The sequence below is a fragment of the Bombina bombina genome, chromosome 2 (assembly GCF_027579735.1).
Source record: "Bombina bombina isolate aBomBom1 chromosome 2, aBomBom1.pri, whole genome shotgun sequence".
In the NCBI taxonomy this organism is placed as follows: domain Eukaryota; kingdom Metazoa; phylum Chordata; class Amphibia; order Anura; family Bombinatoridae; genus Bombina; species Bombina bombina.
Window position 1 is genome coordinate 322,024,829 of NC_069500.1, and position 24,189 is coordinate 322,049,017.

Below are 24,189 nucleotides of genomic sequence, written 5' to 3' on the forward strand. Positions count from 1 at the left end.
TCACATCTCAAAAATTATTTAAAGTGATAGGAAAGTCAAAATTAAACTTGCATGATTCAGATAGAGCATGTCACTTCTATATTCAAACATGCTTTGTTCTCTTGCTATCTATCTCTTGCTATTATTAAAAAAGAATATGCACATATCCCACACCAGTGGAAGCTAGCTGCAGATTGGTGCCTGCACACGTTTGTTTCTTGTGATTGGCTAACGAGATGTGTTCAGCTAGTAGTGCAATGCCGTTCCTTCAGAAAAGGATAACAAGAGAATAAAGCAAATTTTATAATATAAGTAAAGCTGTTTAAAATTGTACGTTCTATCTAAATATATATATTATGATAGAGATGGAAAGAATTATATATATATATATATATATATATGTGTGTGTGTGTGTGTGTGTGTGTGTGTATATGGGCAGATGGATGTTATATGAGTAATTGATGTATCTTGAAAAGTTAGAAGCTTTTCTTTCTCATTGAAGTTTTCCATCACTGGAACCACTGGGTATATGGAGCCCCCATTGAACATCTAAAGTCTGCATACAATAAATAAAAAATAAGTGGATTTCTCTGAAGAGCTGTCCAACTTAATCTCTTCATTTTGTTCAGCTCTTTTCAGTTATTTCTGTATTTGTTCAGGAAACAGTACTTGGTGATATCTGTTCATGTGTGTTGACAAAGCACTATCGCCCATCCCAGCTCTCCTCTGCCTCATTCCTTTGTCTTAGATTCCTGTTTCGGAGACTGCACATAGACATTTTGATTGTTGGTCATGATATGGTTTCTGATTGTCTGGTCAGACACTGATAATAGTCTCATTCACTAATATTTTGCTGATTTATATAAGTACAATTCTTGGCATCCTGCTATTCCTTGCCCAGAAGTGAAATGTTTTTAAATGTACCCCAGTATTCAGGCTTGATAACTTGCAAGTTCAGACAGTGTAGGGCTATGTAGATCTTTTTAACCCTCCTCAAACAATTCATCTCAGGCCTAACAGTGTCTCCTAAACTGAACTTTGAGAACAAAGAGTTTGAGATTGAAAACAGAAGCTTGTAGAGGGGGAGAAGCCAAGTACAGGCTTGTTCAAATCCCAGAATTCCATTAGGCTGTGTTTCCATATTGGTTCATCTAATGTCTAACAAAGTAAAAGTCAAGTAAAAAGGAGTGTGGATAGTTTCAACTTGAATGAGATGGTATGTAATAAAAGATACATTGTAATACAATAATAAATGTCTCTAATTACAGAAGTGGATATATAGTTTGCTCTCACATTATCTGCAAAAGGGTTTTTGAAAAGAACATTTAGCAAATAATATAGTGATTGAAGGAAACAGAGCAATACTTTTTAGTGTGGCACAATGAAATATAAGTAACTCTGATATTAGGGTTTAATTAGTGTTGCATTTTTGCACATAACTATTAATTACAGTAACAATTAAAGGGCCATTATACACTAATTTTTTCTTTGCATAAAGGTTTTGTAGATGATCTATTTATAAAGCCCATAAAGTTTTTTTTTTTTTTTTTAAAAATGTATAATTTTGCTTATTTTTAAATAACATTGCTCTGATTTTCAGACTCCTAACCAAGCCCCAAAGTTTTATGTGAATACCGTCAGCTACCTTCTCCAGCTTGCTCCTGTTTGTGTAAAGGGTCTTTTCATATGCAAAAGAAGGGGGAGGGGGGGAGGGTCTTATTTCCCACTTGTAGTGGGCTTTTCAACAGAGCCAAACTGAAAGCTTCTTAGTACGTTTTTAAACCATTTTATACTGGATTTTTATATCAGTATCTGTGCATCTTATTCTTTATAGTAGTGTCTATTACATGCAGTTATATGAAAATGAGTGTATACTGTCCCATTAAAGGGGCATTGTAGTGAAAAGATTACATGGTCATATTTCCTTTATTCACTGTGGAAGTCTATGAGTTTAACTCCCGAAAAGGTATTTAACAGATAAATTAAAGGAACACTGCACTATAAATGTTTCTCCTCTGTAACGTGTTCCTAATGATTTGTTTTGCACATGGGAATGTATAAAAAAAAAATGTAAATAGTTCTTTTACCTTTATTTTGTAATTTAAAATGGTTTTTGCTTGTTAAATTCATCATCTATACTGAAAATATGAATAAGTTTGTATTATCCATAGTAAAGTTATGCAAACACGAGACGGCAAGCAGCAATCCCAGTGGGGTGGAAGAGATTGGTAATAACATTTTCTTTTTCAATTGCTCTCTCTAAGTATTGGCCTTTGTGTACAGACAGAGATAAAATATAGGAGGCCTTAACATATAGAGAGGTAGATAAGAAACCTGCTATTTCTGCAGGCTCAACCCATTTATATGGGCATGTTCTTTATAACGATGGATTTGACCCTTCAGTCAGTTAAAGCATCTAATTCATATATAAAAATAACACAAAGGAACATTTTCAAATATGTTTTATACTCTGCAGGAATAAATTAAGGGGAAAACAATTTTACAGTACAATGTTCATCTAAGACACACTTGGGAGCTGCAGAAACCCAATTACCAGTCTAGTGACCCGACCAATCACCAGTTGTGTTTTGCTTGGGAACTGCTTCTAAGCAGGACTTTACCTATGTGTTTAATAAAAGCATGTACTTTCTCTATTTCAGTGTCCCTTTAAATACCTATTTATTTTGCTAAGGACCAACATTTTACATAATTTTTTATGTCTGGTGATTGTGTGTGTTTTTGGCTCGCTTGTAAGACGCATCCTATTTTGTGTTCAACTAGTATAACTCCTTGATTGGTTTTAAATGAACGTTTTTATTTTCTTAATTCTGTGAAAGATTTTAGCTAAAATACTGCACCAATCTTTCTTTGCTATTTACCCTGATTTTTTGTGTCGGTTTCTTGCAGCTAAACCAAGGCACAGAAGAAGCGTTGAAAAGACCTGTTGTATATGTGAAAGGAGTCGATGCTATCAAACTCATGAATATTGTTAACAAGCAGAAAGTTGCACGAGCACGAATTCAGCATCGACCTCCTCGGGTAAGATATCCTTAGATGATCCGTTTAAATAAATGATAACTAAATAATAACGTACAAATAACAAGTCTAGTGACTCTCACTAAAGATTTGTTTAAATATTTGGTTGTATTTCTTTCAATCTGTTATTTGAAACTGTTATTTGTAAGGATCTGTAGATGTGGTACATAATAATAATACGCAGATTCCATTTATCTTTACCATGTGAAGTATTTTTAGATTAAAGGGACATTCCAGCCAACATTTAAATCCCCATGAATGCTTTTCAGTTTTGAAAAGAAGCGTTTTTGTAATAAACACGTATTAGCAAAACTGCTTCTAATAAATGCTATAGCCGTTTCGAAAAAGTGTATTCAAGTATGCAGCGTGCACTAGCATTTTAAACACAACACTTGCTCAGAGAGCCTAAGGTTCTTGTACGTCTGGTAATGGCTCAATTTGTTAATTGCTGAAAAGATTGCAAGCCCCACCGGCGCTCTTAACAGCTGTAGTATTCAAAATGCTGCTGCACTGAGAATATCTAGCTATGCTTCACGTGCACGTGCAGAGAGAATTGTTAACACTAAAACAGTGATAACTTTTACTAGAAACATTTTTGCCAATACATGTATATTGCAAATAGGTTTCAATTCAAAGATGTAATTCCTATGTGCGCATTTAAACTTTGACCGGAATGTCCCTTTAACTTGAATGGCTTATTGCAATAATACTGACTTGTAGGACTGTATATAATGTAATCTGTTTTCAGATTTGCTAAAATTAAAACTATTTAACAGACTGATTCATGAAATAGGCTGCATATATTGGCTACATTTTACTACACATTTAAAGGGACAGTACACACTGGGTAACGTGCAGAATTATGTCACATAAAGATAGCTTTTTGTTTGAATATTCTTTAATAAATATATAATTTGGTTGCTAATACTATACTTATCTTTTGTGCGAAGCTGTCTTCTTCTGCGCACCAGTTTTTTCAACTAGCGCATCATGGACTCACTGTCTAATCATGGCGAGCACGATTGTGCCATTCAACTACATGTAGGTAGCTCCTGCTATAGGTAAAAGCAGCCGACAGCTTTACCTAGTGCGGGAACTAGGTACGCAAATAGTTGCACACTAAGGGGTATATTTAGCGTATATGTAGCGTATCATGTCTGCCGCACATCGATAAATGTCGACAGCATACGCTGTCTGCATTTGTCATTGCACCAGCAGTTCTTGATGTCTATCAACCCGATCGTATTCAATCGGGTTGATTTCTGTCCGTGGCCTCAGAGCAGGTGGACAAGTTATGAAGCAGCGGTCTTCAGGCTTGCCGGAAACAAGGGGCATCAAGCTCCATACAGAGCTTGATAAATCGGCCCCTAAGCCTTAGAGAACAATAATTTGGGCATGTGCACAAATGAGTATATAATGTAGATTTAATTTACAATAGTACATAGCTGAAGTTTGCCATTTAGCACTGTTACTTGGCTGTGCAGGGGTGTGGAAATAAAAAAAAAATCTACCTGGTTCCTCATGACAATCTACTTGTCCTGACACGCAAAATATTGCCTGGCTCCTAAACAAAATATAGTAACACAACATAGGGGCTGTGTGCAGCGTACTCGCTGCACCTGCTTAGAGCCAGCCTCAAACACAGGAAATCTTTTTTTGCAGGGCCATTGTCTCTTCCCCTACCTTGGACCAGCCTGCCCCTTCGCAACTAACAACAGCTCTTCTGTTTCCGAGTTTACTTCGCCAGCAATCTGCTGTGATCCCAAGGTTACATGCATTTTACTGTCTCTTCCTCTACTCACATTTCTGCCAGAGCTGTGCTAACATATTAAAATGGGCTGTGAGCAGAGGCAGGGAGCGGGAAATGCTTGGGAGCTAAGGGCCACGTTAACGCAGTTGTAAACTCAGAAAGGGATTGCTGCTGGTTGTGAAGTGCAGCAGCTACAGATTATTTGGGAACACAGCACCACAAAATGTAGTTGCTGCCCTTTAACCGCTTCTGCTAGCATTGCACAAATAGATGTAATTGGGCAGCAAGAGGAGACCAGGAATTTTATGTACTGGGATTTGGCACCCAAAATGTAAGCGCTAATCAAGTCTATTTTTTTAAAGCCTTTATTAGCTTTGTGAGTGCAGCCATTTTTTTTTATGAGATTGCAGCCCTGCTTGCCCTTCGGGCTAATTAAAAAATAAAATACTGCCTTAATTTAACTGCATGTAATAGACACTACTATAAAGAATTATATGCACAGATACTGATATAAAAATCCAGTATAAAACCTTTTAAAAACGCACTTAGAAGCTCTGTTAATGATATAAGCCTGGGACACCCACTGAAACTGGATGATAGCAGAACCTCCCCTGAATATGAAGATACCCATTATACAAACAGAAGCAATCTGAAGTCTGTATACATCAGTATATCTCTAAAACTTTGGGGCTTCGTTAGGAGTCTGAAAATCAGCACAATGTTATTCAAAAATAAGCAAAACTATACATTTTTACAAAAACACACACAGATTGGCTATATAAATGGATCATCTACAAAACATTTATGCAAAGAAAAATCTAGTGTATAATGTACCTTTTAATGTCTCTTGTGTCAGAGAATACAATTCACACAACCCTGCTGTGTCATTAAAAGTTGCACATTTGCGTAGTCAAATTTTACCTCCATTTGCCATTGGCTGTCTGTATGAAGTTTTGTTATTGCCGTTATTTCATATTCATACTAACAATTTCTGGTTTCTTTCCACAGCAACCGACCGAATATTTTGATATGGGCATTTTCCTGGCCTTCTTTGTGGTAGTGTCATTGGTCTGCCTTATTCTACTCATCAAGATCAAATTAAAGCAGCGGCGCAGTCAGGTACGGAAGAGACACAAAAGTCACCCATATAAATGAATACAAATTCCTTAAGAAAGGGGAAGTTAAAGTGAATGTAAATTTTCACGAATGAAAGCCCTGTTTTTAAAAATACTATTAAAAACACTCAGCTAGATTACGAGTTTTGCGTTAAGGTAAAAAAGCAGCGTTAACAGGTCCTAACGCTGCTTTTTTACGCCCGCTGGTATTACGAGTCTTGCAGGTTTAGGGGCACCGCACACTTCTTTGGCCTTACCGCAAAACGACTTACGTAAACTTTGTAAACCCTTTTTTCTAAGGGACTTCCATAGCGCCAGTATTACGAGTCTGTCCTGCGAGGCCAAAAAGTGAGCGGTACACCCTCTACCTCAAAGATCCATAACGCATTCTAAAGTCAGTAGTTATTAGTTTTACACTACAACGCTGTAGCATAAAACTCATAACTAAAGTGCTAAAATGTACACTAACACCCATAAACTACCTATTAACCCCTAAACCGAGGCCCTCCTGCATTGCAAATACAAAAATAATTTTTTTAACCCCTAATCTGCCGCTCCGGACATCGCCGCCACTATCATAAACATATTAACCCCTAAACCGCCACAATCCCGCCTCACAAACACTAGTTAAATAATATTAACCCCAATCTGCTATCCCTAACATCGCCGCCACCTACCTACATTTATTAACCGCTAATCTGCCGTCCCCAACGTCGCCGCCACTATATTATATGTATTATAACCCCTAAATCTAAGTCTAACCCTAACACCCCTAACTTAAATATAATTTAAATAAATCTAAATAAAATTCCTATCATTAACTACATTATTCCTATTTAAAACTAAATACTTGCCTATAAAATAAACCCTAAGCTAGCTACAATATAACTAATAGTTACATTGTAGCTAGCTTAGGGTTTATTTTTATTTTACAGGCAAGTTTGTATTTATTTTAACTAGGTAGAATAGTTATTAAATAGTAGTTAAAATAAATACAAAAGTACCTGTAAAATAAAACCTAACCTAAGTTACACTAATAGACAAAAATGGCGTAAAGGCCTGCTACAAAGAAAGGAAGCCGCAACAGGTAATGCAGGTAAAAGGAGACTTTATTCAAAGTCTAAACACTCATGAAGGGTACATACAAGCTCGGGAGAGAGCTAGGAACAAACAAGAACGTCCTACAGTTAAATAAATTCTACAAGCTCCTACAATTTATTTAACCCTACAATTAAATAAATTCCCTAAATAAAATACAATTAAATAAATTAGCTAAATCATAGAAAATAAAAAACAAATTACAGATCTTTAAACTAATTACACCTAATCTAATAGCCCTATCCAAAAAAAAAAACAAAAAAAAACCCTAGCCTAAACTAGGGCCTTTTGCGGGGCATTGCCCCAAAGTAATCAGCTCTTTTACCTGTAAAAAAAATAAATACAAACACTCCCCAACAGTAAAACCCACCACCTACACAACCAATCTCCCAAATAAAATACTAACTAAAAAAAACTAAGCTCCCCATTGCCCTGAAAAGGGCATTTGGAGTGGCATTTCCCGTAAAAGGGCAGTTAGCTCTTTTGCGGCCCAAAGCCCTAACCTAAAAATAAAACCCACAATACACCCTTAAATAAAAAAAACACTAACCCCCTGAAGATCGACTTACTGTTCTGAAGACTGGACATCCATCCTCAAGGAAGCGGCAGAAGTCTTCATCCAACCGGGCCGAAGTCCTCAACGAAGCCGGGAGAAGTCTTCATCCAAGCCGGGCGAAGTGGTCCTCCAGATGGGCAGAAGTCTTCATCCAGACGGCATCTTCTATCTTCATCCATCCGACGCGGAGCGGCTCCATCTTCAAGACATGTGACGCGGCGCATCCTTTTCATCCGGAGTCTTCTTACTGAATGAAAGTTCCTTTAAATGATGTCATCCAAGATGGCGTCCATTAGATTCCGATTGGCTGCTAGAATTCTATCAGCCAATCGGAATTAAGGTAGAAAAAATCCTATTGGCTGAAGTTTGAAGTTTATTCCTATTGGCTGATACAATCAGCCAATAGTATTGAGCTCGCATTCTATTGGCTGATTGGAACAGCCAATATAGTGCGAGCTCAATCCTATTGGCTGATTGCATCTATCAGCCAATCGGAATCTAAGGGACGCCATCTTGGATGACGTAATTTAAAGGAACCTTCATTCAGTAAGAAGACTCCGGATGAAGAGGATGCTCCGCGTCGGATGTCTTGAAGATGGAGCCGCTCCACATTGGATGGATGAAGACTTCTGCCTGTCTGGAGGACCACTTCGCCCGACTTGGATGAAGACTTCTCCCGGCTTCGTTGAGGACTTCGGCCTGGTTGGATGAAGACTTCTGCCACTTCCTTGAGGATGGATGTCCGGTCTTCAGAACAGTAAGTCGATCTTCAGGGGGTTAGTGTTAGGTTTTTTAAGGGTGTATTGGGTGGGTTTTATTTTTATTTTAGGGCTTTGGGCCGCAAAAGAGCTAACTGCCCTTCTAAGGGCAATGCCCATCCAAATGCCCTTTTCGGGCAAAGGGGATCTTATTTATTTATTTATTTTTTTAAATATATTTTTTATTGAGGTTGTGAGAAGGATTAAAGTAAGTATTCAACCAGAGACAATAAACATATATCATAAAAACATGCATGGTGTACCCAAGAGCATAACAAATAAGTAGAGATTCAACATATCTGGGTATAGAGACTGTGCATCCCTGGAAGAACATCAAAACAATAAATATGTAATATAAGGCAGTGTCTGGTATACGTATTACAAGTATTGTAATTAGAGAAGTTTACAACAAATATCTAGTAAACGAGAGTTATATTGTAAGACATATATCCAGAGGATCTTATTTTTTTTTAGTTAGTATTTTATTTGGGGGGATGGTTGTGTGGGTGGTGGGTTTTACTGTTGGGGGGTGTTTGTATTTTTTTTTTACAGGTAAAAGAGCTGATTACTTTAGGGCAATGCACTGCAAAAGGCCCTTTTAAGGGCTATTGATAGTTTAGTTTAGGCTAGGGTTTTTTTTTATTTTGGGGGGGGGGGCTTTTTTCATTTTGATAGGGTTATTAGATTAGGTGTAATTAGTTTAAATATCTAGTAATTTTTTTTTATTTTCTGTCATTTAGTGGGGTTTTTTGTATTTTAGCTAATTGTATTTAATTTATTTAATTGTATTTAATTTAGGTCATTTATTTAATTATAGTGTAGTGTTAGGTGTTAGTGTAACTTAGGTTAGGTTTTATTTTACAGGTACTTTTGTATTTATTTTAGCTAGGTAGATAGTAAATAGTTAATAACTATTTAGTAACTATTCTACCTACAAACTTGCCTGTAAAATAAAAATAAACCCTAAACTAGATACAATGTAACTATTAGTTATATTGTAGCTAGCTTAGGGTTTATTTTACAGGTAAGTATTTAGTTTTAAATAGGAATAATTTAGGTAATAATATTAATTTTTATTTAGATTTATTGTAATTATATTTAAGTTAGGGGGTGTTAGGGTTAGACTTAGGTTTAGGGGTTAATACATTTAGTATAGTGGCGGCGACGTTGGGGGCGGCAGATTAGGGATTAATAAATGTAGGTAGGTGACGGAGATGTTATGGATGGCAGATTAGGGGTTAATAATATTTAACTAATGTTTGCGAGGGGGGAGTGCGGCGGTTTAGGGGTTAATATGTTTAATATAATAGCGGCAATGTCCGGAGCAGTAGATTAGGGGTTAAAAAATATAATGTAGGTGGCGACGATGTCGGGGGCGGCAGATTAGGGGTTAATAAGTGTAAGATTAGGGGTGTTTAGACTCGGGGTTCATGTTAGGGTGTTAAGTGTAAACATACATTTTATTTCCCCATAGGAATCAATGGGGCTGCGTTACTGTGTTTTACGCTGCTTTTTTGCAGGTGTTAGACTTTTTCTCAGCCAGCTCTCCCCATTGATGTCTATGGGGAAATTGTGCACGAGCACGTACGACCAGCTCACCGCTGACCTAAGCAGCGCTGGTATTGTAGTGCGGTAAGGAGCACAATTTTGCTCTACGCTCACTTCTTGCTTTTAACGCCGGGTTTGTAAAAACTCGTAATACCAGCGCTGCGGGAGAAAAAACTGCTCGTTAGCACCACACAGCTCATAACGCAAAACTTGTTATTTGGCCGACTGTTTTTTTCATTCATGAAAGTTAATTTTGCAGCTGTATTTTTTAAATACTTACCTTTTATTCCTTGCAAGCTTGGAACACCGGAGCAGCGATTCCCCTGCCCCCGGATCCTCTCTTCTTACGTCAGAACTGACGAATCCGACTTCCTCCAATATTGGCTTCCCCCCCAGAGCAAACATTGCCTGAGGCCACGCCCTGATTGGAGGAAGCCGGATTTGTAATTTCTGACGTAAGAAGAGAGGACTTGGGGACGGGGAAATCGCTGCTCCGGTGTTCCAAGCTTGCAAGGAATAAAAGGTAAGTATTTTTTTAAAAAAACGGCTGCTATGTAATGAATGAAAGTGCCCTGTTTTTAATAGTATTTTTAAAAACAGGGCTTTTATTCGTGAAAATTTACATTCACTTTAACATTGCTGTCTTTTTAAAGTGTATCTTCATCTTAAAATGTGGCTTTTGCTCATTTTTAGTACATTTCTTATGGACCAGTAATTGGTTTATGCTGTGTCCAAAAGGCAGCATCTGCCAACACTATTACAAGGTAATTTGTAGCATTTTCATTCATACTTCAGGCCCAATTGTCTATAGCTCTCTGATCTAGCGAGATTATCTAAGAAAAGCAAATTTTATGTGAGAGCTGTTTATCTCACTAAACTTGGTTATGGATGTGAAATTGAGACGCATGCATTACAAAATACTAACATTTTGCGCCATGCTTGCAAGTTTTTAATGATCTGACCCTTAGGCTGTATGATTGAATGGCTGTCCAAAGGGCATTACTCTGTTTTAGGTATTGACTGCACTATGGAATTGGTCAGAAAGGTCTGTGTACTTCAGTTTAACAAACTTACCTATATATACCCAGTAAGAGGTTCAATATTTTTGTTTTAGGGGTTTAACCCTTTCACTACCGGGACTTCCAGACAAAAACTTGCCCAAGATATCAGAGCATTTTTGCTATCACTATTTAAACAGAAATAGAGCCTTGTTTTTTTTTTATTTACCTATCAAATCTATATATATATATATATATATATATATATATATATTTTAAGTAGACAACCCAAGGTATATCTAGGCCCATTTTGGTATATTTCATGCCACCAGTTCACCGCCAAATGCCTTCAAATAAAAAAAATTGGTACTTTTTTTCACAAACTTTGTGTTTCTCACAGAAATTATTTACATACTGCTTGTGCAATCATGGCACAAATGTTTGTAAACGTTTCTCTGAGATGCCCTTTGCTCAGAAGTAGCTTTGCCATTGCTTTTTGGTAATTAGAAGGCCGCTAATTGCAGCTGCGCACCACACTTCAATTATTCCCGGCAGTGAAGGGGTTAAAGGGATAGTAAACCCCAAATTTTTCTTTTATCATTCAGATAGAACATACAATTTTAAACAACTTTCCAATTTAAAGGGACACTGAACCCAAATGTTTTTCTTTTGTGATTCAGATAGAACATGCAATTTTAAGCAACTTTTTAATTTACGCCTATTATCAATTTTTATTCGTTCTTTTGCTATCTTTATTTGAAAAAGAAGGCATCTAAGCTATTTTTTTAGGTCCAGTACTCTCTACAGCACTTGTTTATTGCTTGGTGAATTTATCCACCAATCAGAAAGAAAACAAAAATAAGGTTTTTCACCAATAATGGGCCAGCATTTAAACTTACATTCTTGCATTTCAAATAACGATACCAAGAGAATGAAGAAAATGTGATAATTATCAAATTTTCTTATCTATTGCTGAAGGGATAGCATTGCACTACTCACAGGAAGCTGAAAATATCTATTTAGCCAATCACAAGAGACAAATGTGTGCAGACCAATTAGCAACAGCTCCCACTAGTGTATGATATGTGCATATTCATTTTTTAACAAGGGATACTAAGAGAACGAAGCACATTTGAAAATAGAAGTGAATTTAAAAGTGTATTAAAATGACATGCTCTATCTGAATCATGCAAGTTCAATTTTGACTTTTCCATACCTTTTAATTAGGTAGCTTAACAGGTTAATGTTAGCTTTAGTATAGAGATTAGCCTCCTACCTAACACTCCCCACCCCCTGATCCCTACCTGATCCCTCCCAAACAGCTCTCTTCCCTCCCCTACCCCCCACTGGTCACCCCCATCTTAAGTACTGACAGACAGTCTGCCAAGAAAACAAATAAAATCTTTTATTTTTTTTCTGCAGTGTAGGATTGCCCTAACCTCCCTGATCTCCCCCCCCCCAAAAAAAACCTCCCCTGCCCTAACTATTGTAGCCATTTTAGGTACTGGCAGCTATTCTTTATTTTAAGGCCCCTTCACCCCCTTTTCTGTAGTGTAGCTGCTCCATCCCTCCCTGTCCCTTTAAAAAAAAAAATTTCTCCAACGTAGGGCCCCTCCCATTTCCTCCCGATCCCTCCAGCCTCCCCTGCTGGGCTGCCGACCGCCTCCCGCCCACACCTCCCGCCGGCTCCTTATGCAGGAGATGCCTGAAGCTTCAGGAGCTCTAGATCTCGGCTGTAACCTAACAGCTGAAATTGCTGGAGCATCCGGAAGCGACAACGTATATATATATATACGTGGTGCGGTACGATAGCCAAAGTACTGCACAGCGTATATATACGTTGTTTTGGGTGAAGGGGTTAAACACAAAAGACCCAGATAGATTTATAATAGATTTTACTATGAAAATACTTGTATTGTAACTACATACTGTTTACTGGTGAATGGCTTAGAAGTCTTTAACCCCTTTGTGGCCACAACACTTTTCAATTTTCTTACCGTTTGGGACCAGGGCTATTTTTATATTTCTGCGGTGTTTGTGTTTAGCTGTAATTTTCCTCTTGCTCATTTACTGTACCCACACATATTATATACCGTTTTCCCCTCCATTTAATGGACTTTCTAAAGATACCATTATTTTTATCATATCTTATAATTTACTATAAAATATTTTTATAAAATATGATATAAAAAATGAAAAAAACACACTTTTTATAACTTTGACCCCCAAAATCTGTTACACATCTACAACCACCAAAAAACACCCATGCTAAATAGTTTCTAAATTTTGTCATGAGTTTGGAAATACCTAATGTTTACATATTCTTTGCTTTTTTTGCAAGTTATAGGGCAATAAATACAAGTAACACTTTGCAATTTCCAAACCTTTTTTTTTTTCAAAATTAGCGATAGTTACATTGCAACACTGATATCTGTCAGGAATCCCTGAATATCCCTTGACATGTATATATATATATATTTTTTTGTAGAAAACCCAAAGTATTGATCTAGGCCCATTTTGGTATATTTCATGCCACCATTTCACCGCCAAATGCAATCAAATAAAAAGATTTTCACTTTTTCACAAACTTTAGGTTTCTCACTGAAATTATTTACAAACCGCTTGTGCAATTATGGCACAAATTGTTGTAAATGCTTCTCTGGGATCCTCTTTGTTCAGATATAGCAGACATTTATGGCTTTGGCATTACTTTTTGGTAATTAGATGGCCGCTAAATGCCGCTGCATACCACACTTGTATTATGCCCAGCAGTGAAGGGGTTAATTAGGTAGCTTGTAGGGTTAATATTAGCTTTAGTGTAGATATTAGCCTCCCACCTGACATATCCCACCCCCTGATCCCTCCTTGACCCACCTCAAACAGCTCTCTTCCCTCCCAACCTCACAATTGTCACCGCCATCTTAAGTACTGGCAAAAAGTCTGCCAGTAATAAAATAAAAAGTTTTTTTATTTTGCAGTGTTGGATCCTCCCTGATCCCCCCTCAAACAGCTCTCTAACCCTCCCCCCTCTACCTATTTGCTGCCATTTTGGGTACTGGCAATTTTCTGTAGTGTAGCTGCCTCCCAGATCCCTTTCTTAAATTTTTTTTTAACCCCCCCCCATTTTCCTCTCCCTCTATCCCATCACCTTGTATGTCATTTATTTTAAAGTACTAGCGCACGCACCAGATCAGGAAGTGATCCAGCGATGGGCCGCCCACTCGCCTCCCTGCTATGGCTCCCACCCACCAACGATCGGCACCATCACTGGCCGATGCAGAGAGGGCCACAGAGTGGCTCTCTCTGCATTGGTGGGTAAAATAAGGTATTGCAATGATGCATCAATATCGAGGCATCACTTCAATACCTTGAAAGCGTCTGGAAGTGATCACAATCGCTTCCACCGTTTAAAACCCCTGAGGACGTACAGGGTCTGTCCTTGGTCATTAACTGACAGTTTTTGTAGGACATACCCTGTATGTCCTTGGTCGTTACAGTGTTAAAAAACCCAAAATGTTAGTAACTGATTAAATGAACACAAAATATATTTCATGCACATCCCTCTAATCATGGGAGCTGCCATTATGGAACCCAGGTTACACTGCAGGTATCTGAAGGAGAGTTACTGCACAAACACATCAGCACTGGAATGTAGTGAAAGCTAGATTTCAACATGGCGGCACTCATGACTAGAGTGAGGTGGGGAATCATTTCTCAATAAATAAATATCTTTGTATGCACAGTGGCCATAATGATTTAATGTGATGGAAATGAATACCTTTACTGATAAGAAACCATCTATTTACTTTATAGAGCTCCATGAACAGGATGGCTGTTCAGGCCTTGGAAAAAATGGAGACCAGAAAATTCAAGTCTAAAGGAAAAGTACCTAGGGAGGGTAGTTGTGGCGCTCTGGATACCCTCAGTAGCAGTTCCACCTCTGACTGCGCCATATGCCTTGAAAAATACATTGACGGAGAGGTAAGATCTTGTGGACGGTTTTGTTGTTAACCTAGGCATTGCGAAACATGCTGCCCCTCCACCCACAACAATTTTAGCTTATACTTGCCTCATATAACACCGACATATGGAGGGGTAGTGCACACCCTTTAAATAACCAAGGATCATTGATTTGTAATAAAATTATTAAACAAAACATTAAGTGCCAGGTTACGAGTGGAGCGATATTTAATGCTCCTACTCAAGTATTACCTACGCCAGAAGTAAGCCTTTTGCGCGTCAGGTTGCTCTTGTATCATGAGTTAAAAGTAAACTGTGCGCAAACCTGATCGCATATTCTCATGCGCACTAACTCGACCTGAAAATATGAATATTTCACAATCCAATGTTCTTCTCATAGCAGAATATGTTCTATTTTTTCATAAATAAATATTTCCCAAATGTTTGCGCTCCACTCGTAATCTGGCCCTTACAAGAGCACAGGCCTAGTTAACAAGTACAAACAGGCTTCCAATTTACTTTTAGTATCAAATTTGGTACTAAAAAAGCTAGGTAGACTGATAGGGGCTCAGGAGTGTGCATGTGTCTTTAGCAGCAGTGTAGACTGATAGGAGCTCAGGAGCGTGCATGTGTGATTGGAGCAACTTTGTAACATTGCTATAAACATTGTTGCAAACACTGCTGCCAGATCAGTAAGCACACATGCATGCTCCTAAATTCACCTAGGATTTTTTTTATTATTATTTTTACAAAGAATGCACAAATCTGGAATTAGTTTAAAAATCCACACACTATCCAATCCATTTAAGTTTAATTTTTACTTTACTGTCCTTTTAAATGTACTGTAACAACAACTACTTAAACTCACTATAGTCTTACTTATGTCCCATGCTTCATAACGTTTTCCATGAGATAAACTTTTTTTCTTCTCAGATTACTGTTTGTTTACTAAAATTTCTTTTATCTTTATATATATTAGGAACTCAGAGTCATTCCCTGTACACATCGATTCCATAAAAAGTGTGTAGATCCCTGGCTTCTACAGAACCACACCTGCCCTCATTGCCGGCACAATATAATTGGTAGGTGTCCCTTCATATAATACTCGTATGCTAAATCACTTGAAAGTTATGTATCATAACTGTAAAATGCTGACATGAAAATATCACCTAAAATCTATGTAAAAAGGGAAGATATTTTACCTCAAAATGTCTTTAGCTCACAATAGTAAGTGCTCTGTGAACAGTTATACTTCAGCTGCTGTCCAACGGCAAGTTAAAAAAATAAAAGCCAATCAGCATCAACACTGCTGAAGTCATGCTTTGCTTTGCTGTGATCTCATGAGATTTCATTGAAATCTTGTGAGATTTCATAGTAAACTTCCTTAAAGTGAATATGAAAATAATATGACTGTGCATGAACATGCCAGATGCACACTCCCTTGCAAGTCCTAAGACTAGCATCCTTATTGGCTGCTTAAAGTCTATTTCCAATGGGGTGTGAATATTTAGGACATTTTGAGGTATAATATCTTCTTTTTTTACATAGAGATGTTCAGGTGATGTTTTCTAGTCAGTTTTTTTTTACTTTTTTTCACTTTCAAGTGCTTCAACATTTGGGTATCATGTCCCTTTAATAACATGGTACTATATGAGTCTGATTTCTGATTAGGCAATGTAGGCACTTGTCCAAAAGGCAACTTCTCTCAAATGTATTGTTTTCCTGGCTGGTCTAGTGAAACAAGTTTGCAATATGCACCGTCCTCCTGTATTACGTGTTCTGTGCCTAGTAAACCTAGCTACAAATGTACTAAAATGAATAAGCTCATTATAAACATATTTGTTGTTGTTAAATGGTGATAGTGACATCATTGAGCATACTCGGGGTTAAAAACTCATTGAGTGTGTAATTAACCTGTTCCTTTGGGTATCAGCTGTGATCTTATGATTACCCTAGAAGTAGTTTTCTTCATGATATTGTTGCTTAGAGATACTTATAGTTTTTATTGTTTTGTTTCAGCAATCTGCTTTGATTGCTACCCTGTAGACACACTATATTAACTTGAACTTGGTGATTTTCTAAGTTTATCACTTATTTTGGTGCTTAAGATGTCTTCAAAAATATTTTTGTGCATTTATGTTAATTACTGAAACATGTCTTGTAGTATCAGTCAGTTACCTATTTATTTGATCTTCTGTTTCTACAGAGCAAAAGAAAGGTGGACATGGTCCAGTCTGTGTAGAAAGTTCCAATAGTCATGGACGTCAACAGCAGCAACAGAGAGTCATCCTTCCCGTCCATTATCCAGGCCGGGTACAACGAACTGGACCGATTGCCGCTTACCCTACACGAACTAGCATGGGACCTCATGGCAACCCAATCACGGTCCTGACTGTAGAGAGACCAGCAGAGCCAGATCTCTACCAAGCACGTACACCAGCTTTTCTGACAGGCTATCGTCCTGTATCATTGGACCACTCATCTTCTGGGCATCATTGTGACCTGGAGCACCCTCCTTACCCAACTCCACCAGCTGGACATACCTTCCGGCGCCCCAAGTATAATGGGCGTGGGTTTAATACTGGCACATGCTATTCCCAGTATGAAACCATGTACCAGCACTACTACTTTCAAGGCCTCAGTTACCCCCACCAACAGGATTCTGCTGGCAATCAGGCCACTAGAGTAGAGAAAGATCTTACCCATCCTTTTCAAACTGGAGCTAATCTACTTTACCAAGCTGCTCCTACTATGCTACATATGGCAGCACCCTCTGCTGGTGGTAGCTGCTATCTGCAGAGTCAGCACCAACACCGCTCTGTGTGCAGTGGATATTTGGCTGATGTTCCTTGCAGTGACTCCAGCTCTAGCTCAAGCACTGGTTCTGCCCAGGGACATGCATCTTCTAGTGACTCCATGCTGGACTGTACAGAGGCCAGCAACCAAGGTGTTTATGGAAGCTGCTCCACTTTTCGCAGCTCTCTCAGCAGTGACTTTGATCCATATATATACAGGAGTCGCAGCCCAGCAAGGACTGGAGTAGGGGAAGCTATGGGAAGTGGGGGGGAGGCTGGAGCAGGGCTTGGGAGAGGGAGGGTGGACTGCATACATCACCAGGCTTTCCCTAACTCTTCCTCTCAAGATCGTCTCTCCAGCTGCAGCCTGGAAATGAATTACAGCAGCAATTCATCCTTGGAGCGCCGGGGAGCAAGTGTAGCATCTGGGGTTAACCCAGATGCTCCTTTATCCACTTCCTTAGGGGGTGGAAGAGACTGGCGAGGGTCAGAGAACTGTACTTGCTGCTTCCAGAGGCCCACTGGGGACCCCAGTCCAGACTGTGCAACTTTATATCTAGGTCCAGAGCCTCCACAAACATCTGGTGCAGCCTCCACTGTAGGCTTGTACAGTGTTACCTCCAGTCTCTTGCATCGGACAGACTCAGGAACATTGCTGGGCCCCTCTTCCCGGCCCTGCTGCCTTTATGATGAGAACCGTGGAAGCTGCTACACAGAGGACTATGCGGTCAGCATTCAGTATGCCTTGGCAGAGGCAGCTGCTGCAGCTGCTGCTGCTGCAGTAGCTGGTTGTGAGGCAGGTCAGCCTATCCCCATCATTCCAGAGGATCCTGGCTGTGAGGGGGGTTTGGACTGCCCAAGACATGTCTCTTGGGAGATGGAGGAGGAAGAAGAGGATGAAGAGGAGGTACTATACTGCCAGGAAGGTCCTTGTTGCATGTTAGTAGAGGAGACTCGTGCCCTGTGTCGGAGCACAGGAGAAAATAGATCAGAAAACCTCACAGGTAAGGGAATAAACTACTACAAAAATGTGAGCATACATTATTTGTTAATAGTATCTGTACCATAAAAATATATAAATAGCTGCTACACAATTCTCACATTTCAATTCAATCCCCAGCAGGAGTCATTAATCAAATTTAAAAACTGAATGTATACAAACCTCACTTTCTGTGTAATGCTTTGGTAGGTTACATAGGTTAGTTATAGATGATGATGTTTTAGCCCTGGCAAGTGAAGTTAAATAAAGGGACACTACTATAAAACTAGTTTTCCTTTAACAATGTAACTGCAGATAATAGTGGGGCTGGGAGCTCTTTTATATATATATATATATATATATATATATATATATATATATATATATATATATATATATATATATATATATATATATATATATATATATATATATAAAACATTTTATTTCCAACCTAAAAGATACAGAGTGGACCTTGCCTATCAAATCCATATTAAGCTAACTAATAAGAAACCTCTGAGCACTAGGTGTGTAGTGTGGATGCCTGTCCAGAGCTAGTAACATCCCTTTTCTAGCTGGTAAAACTATATATATATATATATATATATATATATATATATATATACACAACACCACAATCTACTTTATTAAACATCATGATTCAGAAAAAGCATACAAAAGTTTAAAATTCAGTTTACTTGTATTATGAAAGAAACCATTTCTTCTAATGGCAATGAGAATCCAAGAAAACATTCATAATCTGTGGGAAATACTTCACCTGGCTACCAGAAGAAGACAAAGACAGCCGAAACAGAACATTGAAGTATCCCTCCCACTTCCCCTACCCTCTCAATAGTTCTTTGCCTCGTGTCATAGGGGTAGGCAAAGAGAGGTGCTCTGCTGAAGATGTGATGGGATCATGAAGATTAGGATATTATTCTCTCATATGGATATAAATCCTGCAAGAGAGAGCTGGGGAAAGATGTATCCATGTAATTCTCCAAGAAGAGTCTTGGTATATGCTAGCTCTGGATTTTTTTGTCGTTGGGAAGTTCTCATGCCTCTTCCAGATACTCTATGCTAGATCCCCTGTAAGGAAAAGTGGTGTTAGAAGATTGGTAAGTACCTCTCGTAGCAAGTTGCCTTATAGTGAGGCGGATATGCAAACAAGTCTCCACGGCTCAGGAGTGTTTTTTCTCACCATGATATGAGTTATGCCACTAACTGAAGCGCCTCTGGGGCATATATAGGACCTCACACAGGGCCTAAGACCCCTACTGCATGAAGGCACTAGCTAGTAGACTAACATCAGAGCCGGAGACCTCTGTATCACAACACTACTATGGATATGCCGAAACTACGCTGTAGGCCTGTGGTGGTGGGCGTGACCATAATTCTCGCCAAAGGCAGCACTTTTGCACCATTTCCGCTGGAGCTTATTGTGCAGCAGTCCTGGAGCTGGTCAGCAGCAGCGATATCCAGCCTGTCACAGAGATAAACTCCCTAAACTGAGCATTGCGGTGCATTTGTATGCACTTGCAGGATGCACATAGTGTGCCCTCCAGCAGCTCATGTATATCAACTGTCCTGCAGTCTCATTGAGCGGGCCCTAGTATACAATTAGCCATGGGATCCATGCAGTGTCAATCTACCCCTGGCCATTCTGCGTACTTGCAGATCTCAGGGTGTATGGAAATGCCAGTTTACAGCCGCAGACAGCAACTCAAAATTCAACACATGCAGTTCTCTGTGACCCTCATACTCCAACTCCAGGCTGGAGTTAGCCCTTTTTCTTATGATTTTGCAACCCAGTTACAATCTGTGGCTTCTGCTGCCATGAGTGCCATGACAATTGCCAATGCCATGCCAATTACAGGGAAAAGGAAGAGTAAGTCTAATCAATGTTCTCCTAATACAGTTGTCAGCCTGACTGCTGTTGCGGTGGACAATATTGGACAACCTTTTGATGATGATGATGATGACTCCTCGGTTAGCTCTGAGGGAGAACTTCCATTCTCTGACACCTCCAAAGAATCGGAGGGGGACTCACAAAATCACATTCAGATTTAAGATATCTGCTCAAGAAAATCCTCAGTACTCTGGGTGCTGAGAACCAGATTCGGACTTTAGACCTTAGGCAAGAACCCCATATGTGTTCCTTCAGTGAGAGCGGAGATTATCTCTAAAGAATGTGATAAACCAGGCGTACCCTTTTCTCCCTCTGCGACTTTTAGGAAAATGATTCCTGTGCCAGCTGTTCATATGGAAGCGTGGAATACTGTGGCCAAGGTTGATGGCGCCATTTTGCACTACTATCCACTGGAGGATAGTACATCTTTCCGGGACCACCATGTGCTGCTCGCCTGCTGAAGCTTGTGGACAGCACACCGTGGGCTAGGCACAGACCGATGATATCATCAAACTCTCGTCCATATCTTCCAGGCAGAATGCTAGTTTCAATTAAGCAGGGACCTCTCTGCTATCAACATTCAACAAAGTGGAAAAAGGCTGCACATCAGTATATAATATAAAAACCAAACGTTTATTAGTATCTCCAGTAAAATCCACAAAACAGACATGGAGTCATGTGACAGTCTGAAGCGTTTCGCAACTGCCAGTGGCCCTTAATCATAGACTAATGATACATAGAATACTTATTCCTTTTTATAGGGAAATCCGCCCATTCCATTGTCTTCTTTCGGTCAGGCTCGCTTTTCCAACTGGCAGTAGGCATTGCTGCCGTGGCTGAAGCCGCAAAATTCTGGTGTGAATTCTTGTTGGACTTAGTTACTGTAGAATTGTCCCTGAAGGAGATCCAGGAGAGGATCCAGGCTTTAAGAACAGCAAACTCCTTTATATGTGATGCTATCATTCAGATTGTCCCCATCAATGCTAAAATCTCTCGCTTTGCTATGCTGGCCAGAAGGGCTCTATGGCTCAAGTCTTTATTCAGCGGACATAGTCTCCAAGTCCAGACTGTTATCATTGTTTTTCAAGGGTAAATCCCTTTTTGGACCTGGCTTGGATTCTGTTATTGCAACTGTCACGGGAGGAAAGGGTGCCCTTCTACCCCAAGATAAGAAACCTAAGACCAAAGAACGTACTGCGGGACGTGTTTGTTCCTTTCATCCAAACAGGAATCAGAGTAGCAAGGTTGCCCCCAATGTGGACTCACTTAGAAGTGCTTGGAAGCCCATCCAGGGAAGGGGTAAGTACAAGCAGCCCAAAAAAACAGCCCCAGACAATAAGTCAACATGAAGGGATTGCCCCCAACCTGGGCTCAGGTTGCGTGGGGGGCAGACAATCGATTTCAAAAGGTTTGGGCCCAGTTGGTCCAGGACCTTTGGGTGCTGGACTTCATCTCTCAGGGATAATGGATAGGTTTTCAATCTCGTTCCCTGCGGGAAAGATTCCTTCTATCCAGGATCTCGGGGATAATCAGAAAAAAGGTCAATGTGTGGACAATCTGGTATCCGTGGGTGTGGTGACCCCGGTAACTCTTCATCGTCCCCAAGAAGGAGGGCATGTTTCGTCCTATTCTGGTCTTGAAGAGTCTCAACAAGTTCGTAAGGGTACCCTCCTTCAAAATGGAGACCATAAAATCCATTCTCCCTCTCTTTCAGGAGGGTCAATTCATAGGTACCCATAGACCTGAAGGATGGGTACCTTAATATCCCAGTCCACAGAGATCACCACTGATATCTCCAGTTTGCCTTCCTAAATAAAGACTACCAGTTCATACGGTACCAAGGATTTTTACCGTTGTGCTGGAGGCTCTGCTGGCCACAGTCCTACTACAGGGTATTGCTGTAGCTCCGTACCTGGACGATATCTTGGTCCAGGCACTATCTTTAGCAAGAGCTCACACGGAGTAGTTACTCTGGTGTCTTCGAACGCATGGCTGGATGCTCAATCTGGAAAAGAGTTCTCTTGTTCCAAGTACGAGGGTGCAATTCCTGTGCATCATCTTAGATTCCATCAGCATGCACATATATCTCACATATTAGCACAGGGAGAAACTTCAGATGGCCTGCCGTCTGCTCCAATCCACTACTCGGCCTTCATTGGCCGAATGCATGGAGGTGGTAGGTCTTATGGTTGCGGTGTATGCTCAGAAAATGGGGTGGGGACCATTCCAACCTGTCTCGGGTAATATCTCTGGATCAACAGACAACAGTGAGTCTCGACTGGTGGCAGTCACAGACTCCGTTCTTCAGGATATGTGTTTCCTACGCTTACCCTGGGTGATTATTCCCTGGGTGATTATTCCAACAGATGTAAGCTTTTTATGATGAGGTGCTGTGTGAGGTTCTCTGAGAGCTCACAGAACTTGGCACCCAGGGGAAACATCTCTTCCTATCAACATTCTGGAGCTGAGGGCCATTTCAATGCTCTGCTGTGGTAGCCTCAGCTTCTTTCCGCCCGTTATATCCAATTCCAATAAGACAACATTACCACTGTGTCTTATGTCAACCATCAGGGTAGAATACGAAGTTCCCTGGTTATGCAGGTGGTATCCTGCATTCCTCAATGGGCAGAGGCATACCATTGTCAGATATCAGCCATCCATATTCCGGGTGTGGAGATTCAGGATGTGTTATGAAAGATCACCCGCATGTGGGGAAGCCCGGAGATAGATCTGATGACTTCCTGTTTCAATGACAAACTACCAAGATACAGGTCAAGATTTAGAGACCCTCAGGCAGAGCTGGTGGACGCTTTGGCAGTCCCCTGGCAATTCAATTCTAGTATATTTGTTTCCTCCTATTGTGCTATTGCTCCGAGTGGTAGCTTGGATCAAATAGAAAGGAATTTCAACCATTCGTATAGCTCCTGCGTGGCTACGCAGGACATGGTATGCAGACCTAGTGAGTATGTCATCTGCTCCTCCATGGCAGTTGCCTCTGAGACTGGATCTTCTAGAGCAGGGTGCATTCTTCTATCAAAATCTAGATACTCTGAGGCTGACTGCCTGGAGATAGAACTGTTAGTCCTGTCTTAAAGAGGATTCTCTGAGACGGTGATTGATACACTCATTCAGGCACGCAAGCTTGTTACCAGACGTATTTATTATAAGGTCTGGAGGGCTTACCTATATTGGTGTGAACAGGATAGTCTGGTGAAGGCCCTGTCGACCTGTTGTCTTAAGGGTCAGATTTCTGCTCTTTCAGTTCTGTTACATAAAAAGTTGGCTCGTTTGCTAGATGTTCAGAGTTTGTTCAGGCCGTGGCTAAAATTAGACCTGTTCTTAAACCTGTTGCTCCTCCTTGGAGCCTTAACCTTGTTCTTAGAGTTCTTCAACAGGCTCTGTTTGAGCATATGCATTATATTGATATTAAGTTGCTCATTTGCAAAGTGACCTTTTTATTAGCTATTTCCTCTGCTTGCAGAGTGTATTAATTGTCTGCCCCCCAGTGTGATCCTTACTTGGTGTTTCATTCTGATAATACTGGTCTGAGGACAAAGCTGGGGTTTTTACCTAAGGTCGTTACCACCCACAACATTAACCAGGAAATTGTGGTTCCATCTCTTTGTCCCAATCCATCGTTTTCCAAGGAAAGATTGTTACATAATTTTAATTTTGTAAGAGCATTAAAGTTCTACCTCAATGCTACTA

The 24,189-nt window shown here is 39.8% G+C and overlaps 1 protein-coding gene across 2 annotated transcripts in view; it reads left to right on the plus strand.

Annotated features, from left to right (window-relative positions):
- The window catches only part of ZNRF3 (zinc and ring finger 3), a 336,577-nt gene that overhangs the window by 308,182 nt on the left and 4,206 nt on the right, over positions 1–24,189 (plus strand). For both annotated transcript variants that reach the window (XM_053701670.1, XM_053701671.1), the window contains exons 4-8: positions 2,887–3,018; positions 5,774–5,884; positions 14,652–14,819; positions 15,778–15,880; positions 17,005–18,597. In XM_053701670.1, coding sequence (XP_053557645.1) covers positions 2,887–3,018; positions 5,774–5,884; positions 14,652–14,819; positions 15,778–15,880; positions 17,005–18,597 — 2,107 coding nt within the window. The remainder of the gene's footprint in view (positions 1–2,886; positions 3,019–5,773; positions 5,885–14,651; positions 14,820–15,777; positions 15,881–17,004; positions 18,598–24,189) is intronic.